At 34.4% G+C, this 22,471-nt stretch overlaps 1 protein-coding gene across 4 annotated transcripts in view; it reads right to left on the bottom strand.

Annotated features, from left to right (window-relative positions):
* Positions 1-12,740: 12,740 nt before the first annotated feature.
* The window catches only part of LOC145668485 (putative peptidoglycan muropeptide transporter SLC46), a 62,291-nt gene continuing 52,560 nt past the window's right edge, over positions 12,741-22,471 (bottom strand). For all 4 annotated transcript variants that reach the window (XM_081736419.1, XM_081736420.1, XM_081736418.1 and 1 more), the window contains exon 6: positions 12,741-19,736. In XM_081736419.1, coding sequence (XP_081592545.1) covers positions 19,492-19,736 — 245 coding nt within the window. In that variant the 3' untranslated portion in view covers positions 12,741-19,491. The remainder of the gene's footprint in view (positions 19,737-22,471) is intronic.

Below are 22,471 nucleotides of genomic sequence, written 5' to 3'. Positions count from 1 at the left end.
GGAAGTGCTGATCGTTATTCATACAGCAGTCAGCGCTATGATATATTTTTGTATTTACGCGTATTAGTAACACTTTATATGGCGCTTGGGGTATTACGGGAATAAAAAATCAAACAATTGCAAAGGATTCTATGGCCTGCCTCTTGATGTCGATGGCACCATCCAGTCTGTACTGGTACACCCGTTCCAGACTCCGGAAAGTGTAACAAAAGATTAGTGTTTAAAAAAAAAAAATCGTTTGTAAGCTACGTATAGTGTTCACAGTTCTATAAAAATGAATGATGACTTTTTAAAAGAGTAAATATATTGTACCACTATATATATATAAAATAAAGAAACAAAGTTAATTCATTAAGTGTTAATAAAAATGATTCTTGTGTATTTTAATAAGGTGCACTCATGTCCAAAATTATTGTCGCATGTCTATAAATATGTAGTTGTAGGAATATAATTTGATAACGAATTCGCCCGATATTTCTTATAATGTTAGTATGATATAATCGGCAAAGACATGTATGTGGCAAATTTCATATCAAAAGAGCAGTAAATAAGAACAATAAAACGAAAACAAAACTTTCTTGTCTATTTAGCAACATTTTGTTTTACTTATCCTAATTTTCATATATATAATTCTTTTCCTATGAAATTTACCACAAATATGCATTTCCCGATTATACACATAGTATCAATATTAAAACTACCCTGCAAAATCATTATCAAATTATATTCTTACAAGAAGAGAGCTATAAATATGCGACAATCATTTTGGACATGAGTGTACATAGTATAAATATTCGTAAAAAAATTTTTTTACAAGGGACTTCCTATACAAAATATAGCAAGAAAAATAACCAAATCTGATTACTTTCTATGCAAATTGGCTAGAAAATGCCATATAAGGGCGTAAAACCACCCGAAATTTCAAATTCGAAGAAATTTTTGTTCAAAATTATCGGAAGTCTAGATTTAAAAATTCTTTAAATTGTACTGCTATGCTATTCATTCCCATATAATCAGACTTATGCGTCTATTGTACAAAGTATTAAAGTGAATACTAGGTCTATTAATAATGCTGGATATTGCAGATCGATTGAAACAACTATTACCTTTGTATGTTATATTCACAATTTGAGAAACTTGCCATTTCAAGAACAGTCTCAATTAACATTATCCGTGTCTCTGATAAAGTCAAAATCCCACTCTATTAATTCAGTCGTAACAAGAAAACTTATCCATTTTCTGGCTTCTTCTAGAAGTTAGCATATAGCTGATACTCCTAAGTTCCTTAATTTCCAGGTTCGGAGAATTTAATGTTTATACGTAACTTATAAGTTCTGACCATAAAATGGTTTTTTAGCGTATACCGCTCGTAATTTTTTGTGTAAGTTTTGGTCTATGACGATTCAGATATTGTTGTAATATTTAATCAGCACCATGTTTTTCAATTACATGAATTCTGCAAATAGCTGGCAGAATAAGCATTCAGTGAAGAAATGACTAGGAACAAGAACATTGAAACCACAGCCAACGTTAATAAAATGTATAACATATTAAAACAGCAAAAACGCTTACAGCACAAGAAGAATGTCAAAGCGTGGATTTATCTTACTAATGTATGAATGAATGATTGATTCCGAATTTAGAAAAACGCAGATTGGTTTTTGAAAAAAAAAAAAAATCTGGGCAGAAGTAATTGTTTTAAACTACTTACGTTCTGATGCATTTATGTAATGTCTACATATTTATACTGTAAAGTGGGCCGCGTCTAGACAGCAATTACGAAAGGACTTCCCGAAAAATACTCCTTTTCTCCGCACAGAACTTAAATCTTATTTAACATAAGTGACTACAGTCTTACAACAAGGTGCATCATTTGTCCATAAGAAGAAACTACTGGTGCTAACAGCAAATAAAATCAAATCGAACCTCACCATATATAGAACATCACGTAACTTTTGCAGCAGTAGAGCGCGTGATTTTTACATTGTGTAATAAACCACGAATATGTACATACTACCGTCAGTTACCTGGGGATTTCCCTTCCAGATCCATACATTTGCTCGGCCGATGGCCTCATACTTCTCAGAGAGCACAAAATTTCCGGTCGTCAGGTCGCCATTCCTGACTAGAAAGGATGGGTCATGATAAGGGCCGATTTCTGCTTATCAATGGAGTTTTATGAAAATTGATACCTCTTATCTACACGACCATTCTACACGACGGGACGCTCTATTCCCGTCAAAGGTCGTTTAGATTATGTTGAGATCATTGCCGGTTGTCCCTGTAGAGCGTCCGGAAATTACCCCTAACTCCAACCTTCGAAAAGCCGACGTAGGTGCGTGAGAAACGGATTTTTGTGGAAAGCGCGAACATGATGGCAAAATTCTTAATAATGTTTTGTTCTGCTGATAAAGGCACATAAAATAACCAAATAGCAAGACCACGGGTTGATTTGTTACATCATGAGAGCAATTTGTTTAGGAAAGCGTGTTTGGTCAACCTGTATTTCGCTATCAATATTCGTTTTCGGAGTTGTAGTAACAATAGAGCGGACACTCAGAACAACACCAAAAATTGCCAAACTGTAGTCTGATATGTCTACTTGAACATACTAGAGACTCAGATTGTTCTTGAAGTCCGCTATATATAAAACAAAACGTTGCACTTGAAATCGCATGTCTGATATGAATCCACAGTAAAGCACAAAAAAATCAAATATGCAAACAATAAACTATCAAAGGAAAATATGTGAAGACTTTTGTGTTAAATATCGTCCTGAAGAATGTTTGATCGTATTCTGCATCGTCAGTTCAGTCATCATCCACTTTACCCTGGGCATCTTCAACGTAATCCTCCTAAGATGCTGGGCCATAGGATGCGGTTCGGTCGTGCGTGCGAAACCCTAGATACCACAAGACCGAAGCTACGTGAGCACAGCAGCCTATCACACTGGCACCGGCCTTACACGGGGAGTACGATTCCAGAATATCAGCAACATCGTACTTTATCCAGAGAGTGTAGGTGCGGGAAGCCGTGTGGCGAGACTGGATTTTAACACGACTGACATAATCCTTTTGCTGATTAAGAAAGAATTCATGGGCGAATCCAGTGTGGACATGCTACCAGTATAGCTTTATGTTTGTTTGAGTTGGAAAACGTCGATAGTTAGTTTACGCAGCATCTCTTCGGACAATACAGGAAAGTTCAAGAGATCTACCGCATCCATCGGAGCCCATTTTATTTTGTTCCGCTCGCTGTGAACTGTTTGGGCAGATAATGCACTTGTTGTGAGCAGAAATTGTCTTCGTCAGGATAAATGTTATCGTTTATGGGCTTTTACACACTTTTGTGTTGCTTCTGGAACAAACTCTAGAGCCTTAGTCGCCTTTTGTGAAATGTCGTTTGGTTGACTGTTCACCGTGACCTCCCGCTGGTCTGCCTCTGATCGGTGCTGAGGTTCGATCTGCTGGTTGATTATGGATTGACGTTGAGGGTTGGCTTGATGGTTTATCTTTGTTTGGCGTGGCGGTACAGATTAATGGCTTCTTTTGGACCGAAGTTGCAGGCTGGTCGGATGCTGTATCCTGTGTAGTAGTTTGTAGGATGTGGCAGATCTCTCGAACTTTCCAGTATTGTCCGAAGAAATGCTGCGTAAACTAAATATCAACGTTTTCCAACTCGAATAAGCATAAAACTATACTAGGAAGCATGTCCACACTGGATTCGCCCATGAATTCTTTCTTAATCAGCAAAACGATTATGTCAGTCGTGTTAAAATCCAGTCTCGCCACACGGCTTCCCGCACCTACACACTCTGGATAAAGTACGATGTTGCTGATATTCTGGAATCGTACTCCCCGTGTAAGGCCGGTGCCAGTGTGATAGGCTGCTGTGCTCACGTAGCTTCGGTCTTGTGGTATCTAGGGTTTCGCACGCACGACCGAACCGCATCCTATGGCCCAGCATCTTAGGAGGATTACGTTGAAGATGCCCAGGGTAAAGTGGATGATGACTGAACTGACGATGCAGAATACGATCAAACATTCTTCAGGACGATATTTAACACAAAAGTCTTCACATATTTTCCTTTGATAGTTTATTGTTTGCATATTTGATTTTTTTGTGCTTTACTGTGGATTCATATCAGACATGCGATTTCAAGTGCAACGTTTTGTTTTATATATAGCGGACTTCAAGAACAATCTGAGTCTCTAGTATGTTCAAGTAGACATATCAGACTACAGTTTGGCAATTTTTGGTGTTGTTCTGAGTGTCCGCTCTATTGTTACTACAACTCCGAAAACGAATATTGATAGCGAAATACAGGTTGACCGAACACGCTTTTCCTAAACAAATTGCGCTCATGATGTAACAAATCAACCTGTGTTCTTGCTATTTGGTTATTTTATGTGCCTTTATCAGCAGAACAAAACATTATTAAGAATTTTGCCATCATGTTCGCGCTTTCCACAAAAATCCGTTTCTCACGCACCTACGTCGGCTTTTCGAAGGTTGGAGTTAGGGGTAACTTCCGGACGCTCTACAGGGACAACCGGAAATGATCTCAACATAATCTAAACGACCTTTGACGCGGAATATCGTGTACATAACAGGTATCAATTTTTATAAAAATCCATTGATAGGCAGAAATCGGCCCTTATCATGACCCATCCTTTAGAGCTGGCGACCAGTGTTCAGTAGGAATGGTTTCTGCCTAAACTCACAGGGCTGCCAGTTTCTGTTTCGAATGAAACTAATTGCCACTGAGTGAGAGAAAACACGGGGAAAGTGAAATCTTCACAAAGTAGCAATTTGTCCCTCTTTTCCCACCCTAAGTCGGAAACTTCATTACGAGATTCCCAAATTTGCTTCCAATTGTCACATTTTGTGCAGTTTTACCTGTGAGTTTTGCTGACAATTTCCATCAATGGCCCTTCACTTAAGGACTTTGATCCGAAAACTGCAATCAACAACTGGTACTTCAGTGCAAAGAGAAAGCGTTACACAATCGTGAAGTCTTAAGGTAAGAATTTTTTTAACAAGTACAGGAATTGTCCAATTCAAAATTGAGTATCCTGAATCTAATTGTCTGGTTTGAAATTTTATGTTCTGATGCAATTTCTTTCTTTGTCAAACCAAAGGTTGTGAGTGAGAGGGGGTCTTCTCATAATTTGTACGTGAGATATACTGACGACTATCATTTTCGCATTGGCGAGTTAAGTCTGACTTTGAAATTTTGCGCCCTGCTTCTCATATCCCTAACATATCTCTAATCTTAAGGGATTTTGAGGTATGGGCATATTATTTTAATAACAACAACCCCTACCATCTTTCTTCCATTCTAATGGAAACATAAAAAAAAAAAAAAAAAAAAGCTGCAACACGTTTTTAAATAGCATGTCTCTACTAAGGAATTTCGAGATATAGCCATGTTATTTTAACGATTGCAACCCTAACTTTTTTCTATCCCCTTTTCCCTCCCTTCTAGAGTATATATATATATATATATATATATATATATATATATATATATATATATATATAAAGTGAAACATTCTAATTATTTTAAATGAGAAGTACAAATACCGAATTTCATGTCTCTAACCTTAAGAGATTCCGAGATGTGGACATCTTATTATAATAATTGTAATTCCCACCGCTTTTTGTTTCCTTCTAGCTCAAATATTTTTTAAAAAACGATGAAACACGTGTCTAATTATCTTAAATGAGAAGTCCATACACAATGTTTCTAACCTTCAAAGATCTCGAGATATCGTCATTTTAAGATAATTGCCATGTTTCTTCCCTCCCTCCCCCACCGAATTTCAAAAAAATCCTTCCTTTGTGAACCATTACATCACAAATCCTATCCCCTGTAAAAATTTCAGAGCGTTGGTCAATCCATCAGTCAGTTAGGACTTCTTATATATAAAGAGAGATTCCGTGGAATGGGACTTCTAATAACACACATCACAGACCTCCTTTACGAAAGAACATTAAGATAATGGGCTAGAAAACATTACGTTAGTGTTCAGCCATCTAACATACAAAGTCAATCGGCAGTTTGTTTATGGCAATTAATTTGCTAGCATTCTGCAAATTAATATGGGCAAGTGAAATTTTGAATCTCCGTATTATCAAATATTGTTCAAATTACCACTGCATTTTTGTGTATCATGAAACAACCTATTATTAACATCCTATTTAGGGTTGAAAAGGAAATATACACTTAAAATATCATGTAAATATTTTATTATTGGAACGTACAATAACTATAAAAATACACACGTATAAAATTCGTGATTACAAGGTTATTCATTTCAGTAATATGAATACAAACATCTGTGTTTCCATGCACTCACAAAAATAAAATGTGTCTTTCTAAAAACACTGTTATATAGATTACATATACATTTATTTATATATGTATATCTATATAGATACATAAAATATATTACTAAAAGCAGACTATCATTTTTTGTAACGAATATCCAAATTTTGGTACTACATAAGATCTTTCTAGATATTTAACGGAAGTCTCATGAGCTTCTTTCCTTTAGAGGTAACTTTTACGTCACGCTATACCCTTATTAGATTGATTAGTAATACGTTTCTGGCACTTGTATATGATGCCTTCGAGAGAAACTTCGCCTAAAAGCTTATAAAAAAAAGATCGAAGACATATTTTAGTTTGTTCATCAAATGTAATACCAGGCTTGGAAATGCAGAATTCATCACGATCTGTGCTAATATGTAATACAATGTTTATAATCATGTATTTATAGTAAATAATTAAACAAGAAAGTTATTGTGGAGTGAACCAAAAAGCCTTTCAACATTTCATAACAGAGTATAATATATTTTGGTTTAGAGAACATACAGTATACACAGTGCGACAACGAAGTTCCCGGATTGATTTTTTTGCAATCAGAGAAAGCGGCTCATCGCACGAACAACAAAAGAATGAGCCTATATATCTATCGAGTGCGTGAAGTTTCAACACATTTCGGCAAGTAGTTGAGCAATGGGTTTAACAGCACTACATGCTACGCAGTAACTTGATCATGTTTCCAAAATGAAGAAAATAGACATAATCAAGTTTTTTGAAGAACTTGACGACAGCCATGGAAATCCATGGCTTTGTACAGAATGCTTACGAGCATGAAATATACAGTACATTTAAGTGGCACAAACGTTTTCGTGCAGGCATTCTTTGGATAACGAGGAGATGACAGGACGCTCAATCACACGAAAAGATGACAGAACTGTGGACTCGGTGAGGAACCTTCTTGCAGACTACAGTAATCTGAGACTCCGGGAAATCAGCAATATCCTGAGCACTTCACCATCAACTGGAGAAAATGAGACATATCATTCATGATGGTTTGGGGAAAAAGACGCTGTGCGCCTGTTTCGTATCATGTACTCAATGTCATACAGATGAGACAGCGAGTGCAAAGATTTGGTCCTGACAGCAGATTTCATATGTCAGTGTGGGTCAGTCCAAGGAAACTTAGATCAACCAAGGTTTGCATATAGAAGTCGAGTCAATTCTTTGATTGCCTTTTTTGATGCCAAGGATCTCATTCATCATGAATTTGTTCTAGAAGGCCAGACTACTAATGGAACTTCTATCTACAGGTCATGAAGCGATTACCCTAGCGAATGACCCGTGCCTGGTCATGCTTAATCAGCTTTTGCAACTTAAGTTTTCTCCACGACAATGCCCCCTAACACACTGGTAGCTTTGTGGGCCAGTTCTTGGCAGGTCTGGCTGCAACGGATTATTTCATGTGTCCAAAGTTGAAATTCCACCGCAAGGGCAATATATTTGAGGACGTTGAAGGATTTCTAAGGTGACCTTTCTGCATTTAATATTTTCCCCTTTATAAAATCAGTCCGGGAAATTTGTTGTGCTCTGTACGGACATAATACTTGAAAGAAAGTAAAACATACACTGAAAATGAAATCGCATTAACTGACTACCAAATACATTAATCATCCATTTTGAAGAACACTATTTAACATATCTAAATACCAATTTCTTAATTCACAGAAGATGAGTGTAGATCTCATTATGTAGAAATTAATTTTCTATGGTTATTTCCTATTTTGGAGAAATTACCTACTAATTAAGTAAATAAATTACGCTAAAGCTAATGGTTTTTTAACTTATTAACTTGTTTTAGTTTTAGTTTTAAGTTCTTTACTAATGGAAACTATCCAGGTTGGGATGATACGAATAATCGAGAGCATTAAAGGTGATATGTTAACGTGCTAACTGTATGCTATTTCACATATTTCTTCACGATGAAGAACACAAGTGGCAAAAGTGTGTGAATATAACAACGTCAGTTTTCTAGTTGTTGTTCCAAACTTTTGTTCATAGTAGTTGTTAAATTTAAAATTAAATGTTTCTACAGACAGAAGTATATTTGCGATAATTAAAATACAATATTGTAGGTGTGCGACAGAATACTATTTACGTATCACTTATATTAGTGGTACCAGTGACTAATAACAACGCTCGGAACAAAAATGATTCTGTTGTTGATATCGGTACCCTCTTGATGGGACGACTTTTTTAGTTGAGAGCAACAGAGAGTACAGAATAGATAAATTAAATAAGTATACAAAAGTGTTAATTGAATCGAAAATTATACTTGAACTGGACTTAATGCTGGCAATATTGTTAGTACTCGAAATAGATAAGGTTAGTACTCGATATTGCTCTTAATTGACTTAACCTTAGAGATTCTCTCTGTTTATGGGTTTGCCAAGTGTAAATTTTAAGTCATGCTTCGAGTCCGACAGCCTTGACGTATAAATCTGTAGCTCAGACCAAATGTAAGAACGAGAGCTGCCCAAAAACGCGTGCGCGTTGGACTTGGCCTTACAGATTCTCTCTGTGTATAACTTTGCCAAGTTTAAATTTTAATTCAAACTTGACAGGTATGTCAATTTAAAGGAATTTTAAGGCTAGCCTTATATTACGTATTATAGGCAAGCCTGAAGTAAGTTTGCAATCAAGGAAATATTAAGTTTGGCATAACCTGTTAGGTCTGCAGCCGTGTATATGTAAAGCTTGCGTAAGGCTACACTGAGCCATGAAGCTTGAGTAAGGCTATTAAAAGTCTGGAATGTTATTAAGAAAGAAGAAATGCACGACATTCTATTATGGAATGATCCACATATGTTACACTAAAACAAGTGGAAATTGCTGTTCTATGTTGTGAATTCAAGTTAACGAATTTATTTTGTTGACACTGAATGGGAATGCGAATTTCCGAGAAGTTTATATTCTGAGCAATTAGTGAATATGTTCCGTAACTGAACATTGAGAAAAGCAAACAAACTCTTCTTCCAGAGCATTACTTTGCCTATTTAATATTTTGAATTACAATTTGCTGTTCACCGTGGCTATGCTGTTTGCAAAACAATTATTATTATTATTATTATTTTTTAATGTATGGAGAAACTGGATAGGTTAAGAGAATAATAATTGCTATTATGTTTAAGTTCTAAATTTCACTTTCAATTCGGGAGTCCAGAATTTGTTTCCATATGAAAGATCACCTTTGTTTTCTTTACAGCATTCTGCTGAACGGATCTCATACAACTCTAGTAAATTAAGTTTACTTAATATGTACTATAGAACTGCGAACATTTAAACTAATTACAAAAGACATGAAATATGAAACTATTTCCATCTCTAAAATGTGACATTTAATTGACATTACAAAAGTTAATGTTACTTAAAAATATATATTGAACTCTAACTAGAATAAATGCCAGAGATGAGATTAGTACAAACGAAAAAGTTTGGATCTATTAAAATATTATGACTGGATTAGTTATGACTGCATTAACTTAGGATAAATGTTGTTTTCTTAGTTTATGTTGTAAAAAATTATCCTTATATCATATGCTCACTTAACTATTATCTAAAAGCTACATGCTCCATTTTATGGATACGCAAGCAAATTAACAAATGAATATTATGACAATGAGATTGAACATATTATTGCATTAAGTAAGCAATATAATTTTGTTTTAGTGAATTAACATGTAAACGGAAATTTAAATATATGATTTTGTAGATATGAAACAATGACGTCGAAATTACTTTTTTTTTCTTTCTTTACATTTTAGTTTAAGTACATAAATGGGTATATGATTGTTTTTTCTCGTTAAATTTGTACAGAAATTAAATATGTTGGGAGAACTCTCACGACAGTTTCCTACAAGTTTTGAAATCTGCAAATGTTGGAATAGATGAATTACACTGAATCTTAATAAATGAGACTAGAGAACAGAATGATGGCATTTGAACGTTGCAGTATGAAATGTACGAATTGTCTAGTCCATAGAGAAGATACGAATATTAATCCTTCGTTCGAAAGACAAATGAATGTTGTATTTTGTAAGAAATTTATATTCTTGTTCAACTTTCAGTTTTCACTAATATATATATCAGTGGCGGCTCCTGCTTTGAATTTTAGGTGGTGCACAATAGATGACCTCTCCTTTATTATTATTATTATAAAATTATTATTATTATTATTATTATTATTATTATTATTATTAATAATAATAATAATAATAATAACAGTGGCGTATTTACGATTTTGTTTGGGGGGCTTTGCTAACTCGGGGGGGGGGGGCTTTGCTCAAAATGTGAAAATTCTGCAAGATATTTCATATACTTTACTATAGTAAGTAAGATTTCGGGGGGGGGGGGATTAAGCCTGGAAGCCCTCTTAAATACTTCATGGCATGCTTCAAGCATGCAATGGAGAAGCTCATTTTATATGATTTTTGACGTACTCTTGAAAATTATTGCGCTTTCTAAATGACTCTTGAGAGCGCTGTCAAGTTCTGCACTGAAATTAATTAATCTACGAAAAACGTCTCGATTTGAAGAAGTCTGTTTTTCATCATGTCCTCTTAAAGCCAATTCGAAGGTGCCACGAAACGAAATGCAATTGATCATTATATTGAGCACGTACCTGTTTTGCGTCATTTTTTGATTGGGGCGCGGTGGCTCAGTAGTAGAGCGTTCACCTCCGGTGCTTGGGGTCCCTGGTTCGATCCCAGCTCGCGCCATGTGGACCTTGTGGTGGACAAACACCGTGCTCGTGGGTTTTCTCGCGGTTCTCGCGTTTCCTCCCACTTTCTTCATTTTACTATTTCACTCATCTATCATCATCACCGTCTCCTTTAGCCTAACCGGCATAACCACGGGATGTAAAACTTAAAGATTTCATTTCATTTCATTTTCACTTTTTGATTGTGATTCTCAATGGACCGCCTATAACCAGCATTTAGTTGAGCAGCAATATTCACGTTTCCCAACACAGTGAGATCAGAACGTGTCTTATATGACCTGATTTTTTTTTTTTTTTTTTTTGTCGTGCAGATGCTGGATATCCGCACCTTTTTTTACTCCATGCATCTTCCTCCGCCCCGAACAACAAACAGGGAAAACAAAACAAAGCATTTTTAATTTCACATTCACATAACCACTTAGCTGTTCGTACAAGTTGAGATTAAACTTCCTTGTAAATGTTCGTTTCTGACTTCTAATTACTTGCGTTATATTGAAAGTCGGAATTGGTCTTCCGATGTCTTTCACAAGTAGGTTTGCTTCTGAAGTTCTTTTCGAAAACGGCTAATTCAACAGAGACGTTACAGAATTCATTGCTACTGCATTGCTAGTTCATGTATATCAGGGAGAGACACGTAATTATGCAATTACAGCATCAATATTCCAATGAACAACAAAGACCGGCACGCACACACACAAACAAACATACAACACTACAAAGACCGCTACCCGCTTTAAAATCTCACCCCTTCCCCAATTAACGCCCTTTCTCTAAAAACTGTTCTCCAATTTTCTCATTCACCCTTGCACACATGAAAAGGAAAACGTATCTATGCTGCCATATTTCTACTTATTCAGATACGAGTGTATTAAATATCGACACCCTTAATTTGTCCTCACTCTTCACGGGGTCGCCTTTACTGTCCTCATAGCTGCCTTGACCTTACTTGGTTGGCAGAACCAATAATTATGACCACTTGGCAATCTCGCATTTAGGCAAGGCGCAAGTTTTTTTTTTTTTTTCCTTCTGTAGCGACTTGGTTACGGTACACAACATTGTCACAAAGGAACAGACTATTTTCCTTCAGGCGAGAACCGTGTCAACCAATACTGCAGGGGGAGGGACGGTGGTGAAGTTTCAGTTCCAAAGCGTTATGTTTTGGAAAGGCTGTTTTTGTTTGGTAGATTTGTTTGCAAAAGATGTACAAGCATATGAAGCCTTATGAGGCAGTGCATGGCGTGATAACCCCTCTCTTACTGCGCAACTCCCGCAATGGCCCAGAAGCTGTTAAAGCTGGGGAGTTTGGCAAACTCTCAAGCAGAAAGCAACTAGCCAGCGCCGTTTCAAACGCACTTGTTTAAGAAAAGATGATGTTGACAATAGAATGAAAAGTGATTTAGCACAAATAAAAATTGAAAATATTGGAAGGAGGTTTGTACAAACATGCAAACATTAAGAGAAACCGCCACTGATATATTAGCTTTAATGTAGGATATACGAATTTCATACAATAGATAATAAATGAATACGGACAAGCATCAAACGAGGGGATATATTCGGACCTCATTCCATGGGATTCCTGTAATTTTATGAGACCATTGAATTTTATTTTTTTCTTTACAACCTCTTGGCCAAAAATGAAAACGAAAAATATAATATGTTCAATTACAACACTCTCATTAAGTTCCAATCCTCAATCACTGCTTAATTTTGGCTTACTTTTATCACGCAACCTGCTATTCTACCAAGTAATCAAGCGATTTTTAATTTATTATGGACGTTTTTAAAATAGGAATTTAGTTATTTACTTAAAGTATATCCACAGACGCACGAATAAACATTAAGTACGTGATGGCGGACAAAAAATATCACAGAACGAAAGAGATAATAGTAAAAATCAATTCACCAACATATTAACTGCTAATATACAAACAGAGAATCCACATTTGCAATACAAAATATATTAAATGTATGTCTACTCTTCGTGATAGTCTTTTTATTAAGCATGTTATAAAAACAGTAATACGTCAATGAATTCTGAATCCTCTCTAGTTAACTTAGTTCTGTTCAACCCATTAGTTTCCGATCCTCGTAAAATGTAGTTAAATACACGATATGTATACATTTTGGATGGTGTAGAACCAGAGCGAACCAAACGCCATGAGGTAGAACACGGAAAAACGTAAAGTTTCCACTCTTATGAGCGTTACTGGAAACTTCACTTTTTTAACACGACAGTACACTACTTTACAAGCGTTACAGCGCGTTCATTCTGCAGCACAAACAGTATGCCAAATCAAGAATCAGAAAATACCAATATCTCAAAATCAGCTGAAAGTGGAGTTGGTTCACTCTGGTTATACACCATTCATTATATATATATACATACACATCATTCATTATATTATTATTGTGCTCATAGGCACGATCTAGCTCACTTACCCAACATAGCTACTAAGCAGTAAGGCAGAGGTAGTTCCTTCCTCCTGTGATTCAATGAGGTATTAAAAAACTGGAAATTCAGAAGCTAAAGCGAGGAGAAATCTAGAACTAAAATTAGCGATACCACCTATACAAACAAGAACTCAGTAACTATGTCTTTATGGCACAGATATTTATATGCAGGCGTCAATTAATATTTTTTCAATATAAAGGTCTTCTGATTTTTTATACGTTCTAAGAGCCAAGTCCTTGACAGAAGAAATATATATATATATAGCATAAAAGTGACGAACTCTTGCTCTAAAACTTGCGTACAATATAATTTATGAAAGATGTAGGAAGTGAGTAACATCAACACAGTGACTTACGTTGTTATTCTATTAACTACACTACAAGCACTTCTAGAGCCAGGTTAATAAATTCAACCATCTTTATACATATATTCGTAAAGAAATATGCTTTGTAAATAATATGTAGTCAGCACAATAGGTTTCATCATCATTAATTCTAGTTTTCTACAACCAGAGTTCGCTAATTTTTAATACCAGTTGTTCCCCAATTGCTTTATAATTGGTCAACTCTCAAAACTCTGTACTAGCACCGCTAATCAAATGTGGAACTACGAGCGTCAGTCATTCCACTTTACAGAAAACAAAGTTTAGAATATATACTATCACAAATAGTTACGGGAGCACCATTGTATGGAAATTACGTAATCATGCATACATATCATCATTCTAGTTGAAGGACTAGCTACTACAAGCTACTACTAGCAAGAACGTGAGTCGTAAGCGCTCTTGTGAAATAAGTTTCAAAGTTAAATTCCCTTCGAACTTATTACTTCATTTATTTTTGACAATGTAAAACACACTAAATAACGGGATACAAGTGAATAATATATATCCACTTAAAGCGTTCTATTTCCAAAGTTCGCGATTACAAGTGACAACTTATAATTACGTCACACCAATACTCCACCAAGAATGCTTGATTTGTGTCACGATGGAGTTAATTGTATTCATATCTCGTTTTCCGGTCGGCATGTAAAGGACAGAACGACTCAATCATACAAGTAGAATAAAATATACTTTAATGTCCCACAATTATGCCGTTCAAGCTAAAGGAGATGGATAATTATTGAAAGTTAATGATAGTGAAATTAAATTTTTGTGTTTTCAGGTCGGGAATCGAACCCAGGACCACGTGCACCAGACACACGCTATAGCCACTAAACCAGCGGGGAAGGCTTCGATCACAAATTAATTTAAATAAGTTTATAATGTAATTCTTTCAAAAGGACCTGGGTCCATTGTGTGTAGCTTGGAAATATTAAAGAAAAAAAAAAAAATATTTACACCCAATACTATATAGACCTTTCTTGAGTTGCGTTCGCACTGTTGTAATACCTTCCACACCTGCTCTTTATATACACAACCTTGTGTATACTTTTAGAGGATCGGAAAAGTTCTTAAAAACAAAATTTCAGAAAAATGTGATTCGGAGTTCTTTCTGCAATCATTGATTCAGGTTTTCTTAGTTACTTAAAAAAAAAAACAAGAAAAAAAAAAAGTATATTTTATTTCAGATTAAAGTAGCCAAAAGTTCCATATTGCATGAGACTTTGTCTTCTAGTTTGTGTTACGTTTCATTATTAGGCTATATACAGCTGATGAAAAATAGAATCTTCCCAGAAACAGAATGCAGGATTATATACAGAAGCGGGCATGCGAACCAAAGTATTTGCGAGCAAAACAGCAAGGTAATTACAAAGAAAGTAAACTATAAATGCTTTCGCTAAGGTTTCATTAGATAGGGAGATGAAGACTAGTTGTAAAGGGTCCAGTTGGGCACCACGTTGGGATCCTGAACTGGATTTGAATATGGCGCCCAACTGAAAGCTTCATCGTTTCTTCTCTAGTTCTTGCCCTTTTCTATCAATTTATTCTTTCTTGATGGAACATTTTTGCGAAAAATTAAATTTATGCTTATGATCTATTTTCTGATAAGGTAACTTACGATACTGTACACATATGTAAATAATTTTTCCTACCAATTAACTGAAACACAGGTTTGCAATTTGATTATTTTTGCTTTAGGATATTAGTTGCTGTTTGATAGGATGGATATATCTTGGTTGTATTCACAAAAGGTTGGGTTACTTTAAACTATACCCCTTCATAATCAAAATTACCGCACAATAATTAATTCATATGACTAGCAATAGAACGAATAGCATTAAAATGTAACTAAAATTGAGAACCTTAATATACTGTCGTGCAACTTTATGTATACACACACACACACACACACATATGAAACAAACTAATCCTTGCCGTATCTATTTTCAATCTTTTCTTACTTCTTTTGACGAAAAGTTATGTTTTGATGATGCATATATTACTATGTTCAAACACTAGAGAAATTACACATTTACCGATCTATTACAAACACTTTCCAGGGAAGATTTATGTGAGTCTTCCCTTTTCCTTGTAAGCCATTAAAGCACTCTTTATATAGCAATTACATAAAATATTAATGACTCTTACTCATTACACGTTAGAAAGGATACCATATAAGAGTTAATTAAATATGGATCAAGTAAAATCACTTCATGGCATTGGTATTACATAGATTTTAAATTTTCGTGCCTTTTTCAATTACTTGACCTTCTAACGATAATACATTTTGTTGCTATTTCAGTTAATTCTATTTAGAATAATTCTTAACACAGAAAAATAATTTAATTTAAAAACTTCAGTGTTCCTACTTATTAGGCGAGCACAAATTCCCTGATTTTTCCAGGTCATTATTTACAAATTTCCAGGTCTATATACAACGTAGAAAAACAAATATATTTTTCCCAACCAGGGGGTTAATCATTTATTATGCATGTACACTCATGTCCAAAATGATTGACGCATATATAACTTCTTGTAAGAATATAATATGATAATGATTTTGCACGGTACTTTTAATACTGATACTATGTGTATAATCGAGAAATGTATATTTGTGGTAAATTTCATAGGAAAAGAATTACAAATACGAAAACTAGAATGAGTAAAACAAAATGTTGCTAAATAGACAAGGAAGTTTTATTTTCATTTTATTGTTCTTATTTACTGCTCTTTTGACATGAAATTTGCCACATATATGTCTTTACCGATTATACACATACTAACATTATAAGAAATACCGGGTGAATTCGTTATCAAATTATATTCCTAGAACAACATATTTATAGACATGAGACAATAATTTTGGACATGAGTGTACATGTATACAACGTGTGTATAGATAGAGAAGTTTTGCAAAACAAGGTAATTTATTTTTATAAAATATCCCCTACTAAGTAGCAGGGTAAGACAAAAATAGAAGTGAGTTCTGAGAAGTAAATTCCGTAGTTAAGTTCTCTGATTTTTCCGGTTTTTCCAGCTTTTCATGGAATTTCCTGATTTTTCCCAGATCGACGGGAACCCCGATAGTATTACATTTAATAACAGCTGCAACTACAGAAAGTTTGTGCTTAACCACTACAATACTCATTCATGCTATGATCACTTTCTTGCGGTATGTTACAAAACCAATGGCAAAGAATGTACAACACCTATATATATATTCCACACACCAAAACAAGAGAAAAGTTTATTTTGCACTTTGATCATATACACTAATTTTTCTTGTTTCGATGTAAGGAACATATTGACTGAGTTTGTTGATAGTCACAGTGTTGCAAATCTAGCGTCATTACTACTAAATTGTCTAAAACTGCCTCTGCCTCCAAAACTGAGGACTTCTGAGCGAAGTCCAAAACACATTTTTTTTTTCTTGTTTTGATGTGAGGAACATGTGTGATAAGTCGGTTTCCTTCCTGAACACCCTTTTATACAACACTAAGCTAATAACTATTCAAATAGTTCTAACGCACTTACACACGCAATTAACAGCTTTAAAGGAACATTTGCAGATCAATATTGTAACTTATTAACTACATATTCAATTACGAGATTTCACAATTTTATAGATTCAAGTCCATAAGCTTTCACATTTTCAAATCTTCGAGTTAAATACCACAATCAGAAACTATTCGTTCTATTAAAATCAGTGTAAAAATTTACGCGTTATTATGTAGGTATTATTCCACTTCCGTTTACGGTATTACGATAAATTTTCCACAAACAGTTACATACGACAATATATATATCCTCAACTACCATATAATTTTCACAATTAAGGCACAAAGAAATAATGGCATTTCAGAATTAATTTTTATTTATTTATTTATTTATTATTGTTATTACTTTTTGAAAAAAAAAGTACCACGGACTAAAAAATCAAATGAGATTACACGTTAAATAAGTCTACACTTTGACTTCCTACCTGTATTCTTTGTAAAATGTTATTGCTATTCACGGTAATACTGCTTCAGTTCACTAGGAAAAATGACTAGGATAATCCAATGGGTTCAGATTAATTAACAGCTAGACCTGGATTAGGAGTACGAGTATGTTAAAATTATTCAGTATTCAACTCCGAATGAGACATTTTCGCTTATGAATTATCCCGTTCAACATGTACTAGTTAATAGATATATATAGTTAAATTGTACTTTATAAAATAATCAAACTGTACTTCTTAAGTTGATATACTGGCACTAAAACAAATTGTTAATTACGTATGAAAGGCTCATACACATTACTGTTATAGCTACAATGTATTTCCCCATTAGCTGAAAAAGAAACGCTGATTCTCGAAATTTTCAGAACATGTTCTACCACTTTTGCAACTTATATATTCAGAAGTACTAGTCTTAATATGTACTGAAAAGACCTAATTTTTTATTTGACTTTAAGTTCAAAGTCACTGACTAGTTTTCAGACAATTATATATACTGTTGAACAGGGTATACACATAATTGTTCTCTATTTTTTTTTCAAGGTCTATACTTCTTACCTATGTTCAAATAATGTACTGAATTAACAGTTCGGTAACAAATAGCCTTAATTTGGTACCATTTTATACAAAAGTATGATTACTAAGACTACACTGTAGTAACTAAAACCACAAATAGAAAATTATTTTACACTAAAACTGACGTAGAATATATTTATTTGCTTAATTCACAGGAGATTAATGTCCTTTTTCAGTATCGACGTTGCATGGAACAGGACGTACCTGTACAACGTAACGAAAAAAATAAGTCACTGGGAAATCGAACCCGAGCCTAAGTACACAGAAAGCAAGCGTGCTAGCTACTCGGCTGCTCATTAGCCTGAATACATTACTGGTTTCTTGAAGATGGATCAAACATATTTTTGGTTATATGACTTGATTTATGCAATCATTTATAATTCATTTAATAACTAATTTGTGTCATAAATGCTAAAAAATTCTAAAAATAATAATAAAAAAAAACAAACGTTATATTTTAAAACTTAACGTTAAATGTATTTGTCATCACAAAATTTAGATCGCTTCACTTATGTAGCATTTTTTTGCATTTAAAGCTCTATATCACTAGCTAATAGGCATTTCTGTGATATCTTTAGACAGAAGATTGCTAAAAACGAAATAATCTCAAGCAAGCTTCGTCTTGATGATATACGCTACAATACTTTTAAAAAATCTAAGCAGGTGACAATAATGAAAATTGAAGCGTTATATGAATTAAAGAATGTAAAATGTATTAATGCTCTTAAAGCATTTAATGTAGCGTCTGATACACGCGTATTGCCTGAAGTAAGTTTTATTACTACAGTATTAATGTAATAACCATACACCATAACAGACACCATAACAAAATATATGAGTTTTGTATATCAAACAAAGAAACTATATAAAAAGCAACACTTAAAAGGAAGGATGAACGTACATAAAATATATTAAGAACTATGCAATACAAGATAAAAAAGTTTGAAAACTTAATATTGAGATATTCTTCTTAAAACAATCCTCCAGTTAATGCTTCACAAATGTTCACTTTGCGAGATTCCTTTTTCTTTATACTTCTATCAGAAAAATGCATATAGAAAAATATGAGTGCGGATATCAGGGACATTCCTGCTGATATGAGGAAACATGCTCCTGGATACGAGTTGATAGTGACTGCATACACTTCAGTATATACAGGACGGAATATAATGCGGACAAGTGCTTCTATCACATTATGGACAGAGCTCACTTTTCCTATGTAAAAAAAAAAAAAAAAAAAAAAAAGAATTGTTATAATGTAAATACACAGAAACATACTCGAACACACACAAATATAACTAAGTATACAAATGTTTCTCCCTTTTCACGTATTGATGTAAGAAACTTTGATCTTAACAGTAAATAATCAGTTACGGGTTGATGTCAGGAAGGGCACCCGGTCGCAAAAGCTACGCCAAAACCATCATGATGGGTCCTTTAAATAAAGCCTCAGAAAATGTTGGTGCGTCCCTTGTAGGTGACGGGCAGAGGCTTCTTCAGAATTCTGTGAGAAATAAGCAAGGGCTACAGAATAGAGGACGGGCTCGATTAAAGAACTTATACCACGTGAGAGTAAAAGTGGGAACATTTTATGTCGGGACAATGAATGGACGAGAAAGACAAGATTGCAGATCTGATGGAAAAAAGAAAGTTGAGGATTCTGTGCATGCAAGAAATAATATGGAAAGGTAATGAGGAAACTCGACAAGGAAGAAAAGATGTGGAGATTGTGACCTTTCTAGTGATCTGAAATATTGTGTGATAAGTGTAAATAGAAGTGACGGGGTGATGAGTATCAAGATATGCAGGGATGGAATAACCAATAGAGTATGTGCATATGTTCTGTAAGTAGGCTGCAAAGAGGAAAAAATAATATTTTTCTAACCAGACAGACGTTAATTGGCGTATGTATGTTCATATTAACTCCTTGCACTGAAATGACGAGTCTAGCTCGTCATGGCCTCCCGGTGCCAAATCGCACAATGACGAGCTACAGTCGTCATAAAATTTAAGCTATTGTAGCATCGCGTAAGGTTACTATATTGATGCTTTGAAAGTTATATAATGATAAACCATCTATAATACACTTTCATAACTTATACTTAAAAGAAATTTGATGCAGCGAAAGAAGAGGCAGGAAATTCAGAAAATAAATCGTAGTGCAAGAGGTTAATGTAGATAATAGAGACTCATAATATTAAATTATTATTATACAATTTTAATTGTTGCTTTATATATAATTTTATATTTATAACTAGCCTTTAGCTAGCAGGGGGCTCCGCCCTCAGTCCCCCGAGTTTGCTCGGCCTACGGCCTCGCATTTCTTATCTATTGCCATTTGCATCAACAGTGAATTTCGTGAACTTGCTGTTCACATTTCCTGAATCTGCCCATCCAGGGTCTTCGCCCCCACGCACAGTCTTTGCTCGGCCTATGGCCTCGCATCTCTTGAGCCCACGATTCTATCATTTCTGTTCCTATTTTAACTATCCTAAAGGTAAGATTCTGTATCCCAAGAAAACGCCCATCTAAATAACAGGGGGATTTCTTCATCCCCCTTTAGACCCCTAAAAAATTAAAAATATTCACTTTTGGCAATTTTTCTGTCGGTTAGTTCTGGAATGCTTTAATCATACCAAATTTCATCACTCTAATCATACCGGAAGTGCCTAAACATTTTGGGGTGTAGAAGACGTCCCTTATAAACAACATGGAAAATATTTTTCAGTTCCCCATAAAACCACTCTACGGCTGGAAACTTTTATTTCTGATGATTCGCTTAGGTAACGTACAAGCATACCGAATTTCAAGTTTTAATTCCAATTCTAAGTACCTAAAATGTGAGATTATAAGTCCAAAAAAAGGCTCATTTAAATAACATGGGGAAATTCTTCAACCAATCTTTAGACCCTCTCAAAATTAAAAATATTCATTTTTGGCAATTTTCCTGTCGGTTAGTCCCGGAAAGCTACAATCATGCCAAATTTAATCATTGTAGCCCTACAGGAAGTGCTCAATAATTTGAAGGTGTAAAAGGTGTTCCATATAAATAACATGGGAAAGATTTTTCAGTTCCCTATAAAACCACTCTAAAGTTGGATTTCTTTTTATTTTTACTGATTTACTTGGATAGTGCTAAGAAAACGTACAAGCATACCGAATTTCAAGTTTTTATTCCAATTCTAAGTACCTAAAACATGAGATTATAGGTCCAAAAAAGGCCCATTTAAATAACGTGGGGAAATTTTTCATTCCCTCTTTAGACCCCCTAAAAATTAAAAATATTCATTTTTGGCAATTTTCCTGTCGGTTAGTCCCGGAAAGCTACAATCATGCCAAATTTAATCATTGTAGCCCTACAGGAAGTGCTCAATAATTTGTCAGCTCATGTAGTTTTCTATATAGTTAGGATATGTAACAATAAGATATTGTTATAATTTACAGTTTCATTTTAAAATTTATTATAATTGTTTATATATATATATATATATATATATATATATATATATATATATAATCACTAGTATTATCATTTTTCTCTTTCTTTTCATCTTCTTATTCCCAAATATCAATTAAATAACATTATAATAATAGATAAGAATGGTATAGAAGGATAGAAAATAAATAATAGATAAGGATGGTATGTGCGGCAGTGATTTACTGTCATAAAAGAAGTGACGTAGATAATAGCACGAAAAAGAACTTCATAAGAAATATAGAGAAGAGAATAGAAGAAACAGATAATGAAGAGAAAAAGAAAAAAGACCTAGGAAACTTTCACAATCTTCTAGAGAAAAATGATTATAACATAAAGAATATAAAGAAAAATAGAATCAAAGAGGACAGAACAGGGTGTCTACTAAAATTCCAAAATGAAATTTCGTGACCTTTTTTTCACCAAATCATAAAATTTCCTAACATTTTCAAGAGAAAATTTGGGTGCGAAGTAG

The sequence above is a fragment of the Thermobia domestica genome, chromosome 13 (assembly GCF_964235325.1).
Source record: "Thermobia domestica chromosome 13, izTheDome1.hap1.1, whole genome shotgun sequence".
In the NCBI taxonomy this organism is placed as follows: Eukaryota; Metazoa; Arthropoda; class Insecta; order Zygentoma; family Lepismatidae; genus Thermobia; species Thermobia domestica.
The sequence above is the reverse complement of the archived record's forward strand: the minus strand, read 5'-3'. Positions and strand labels throughout refer to the sequence as shown.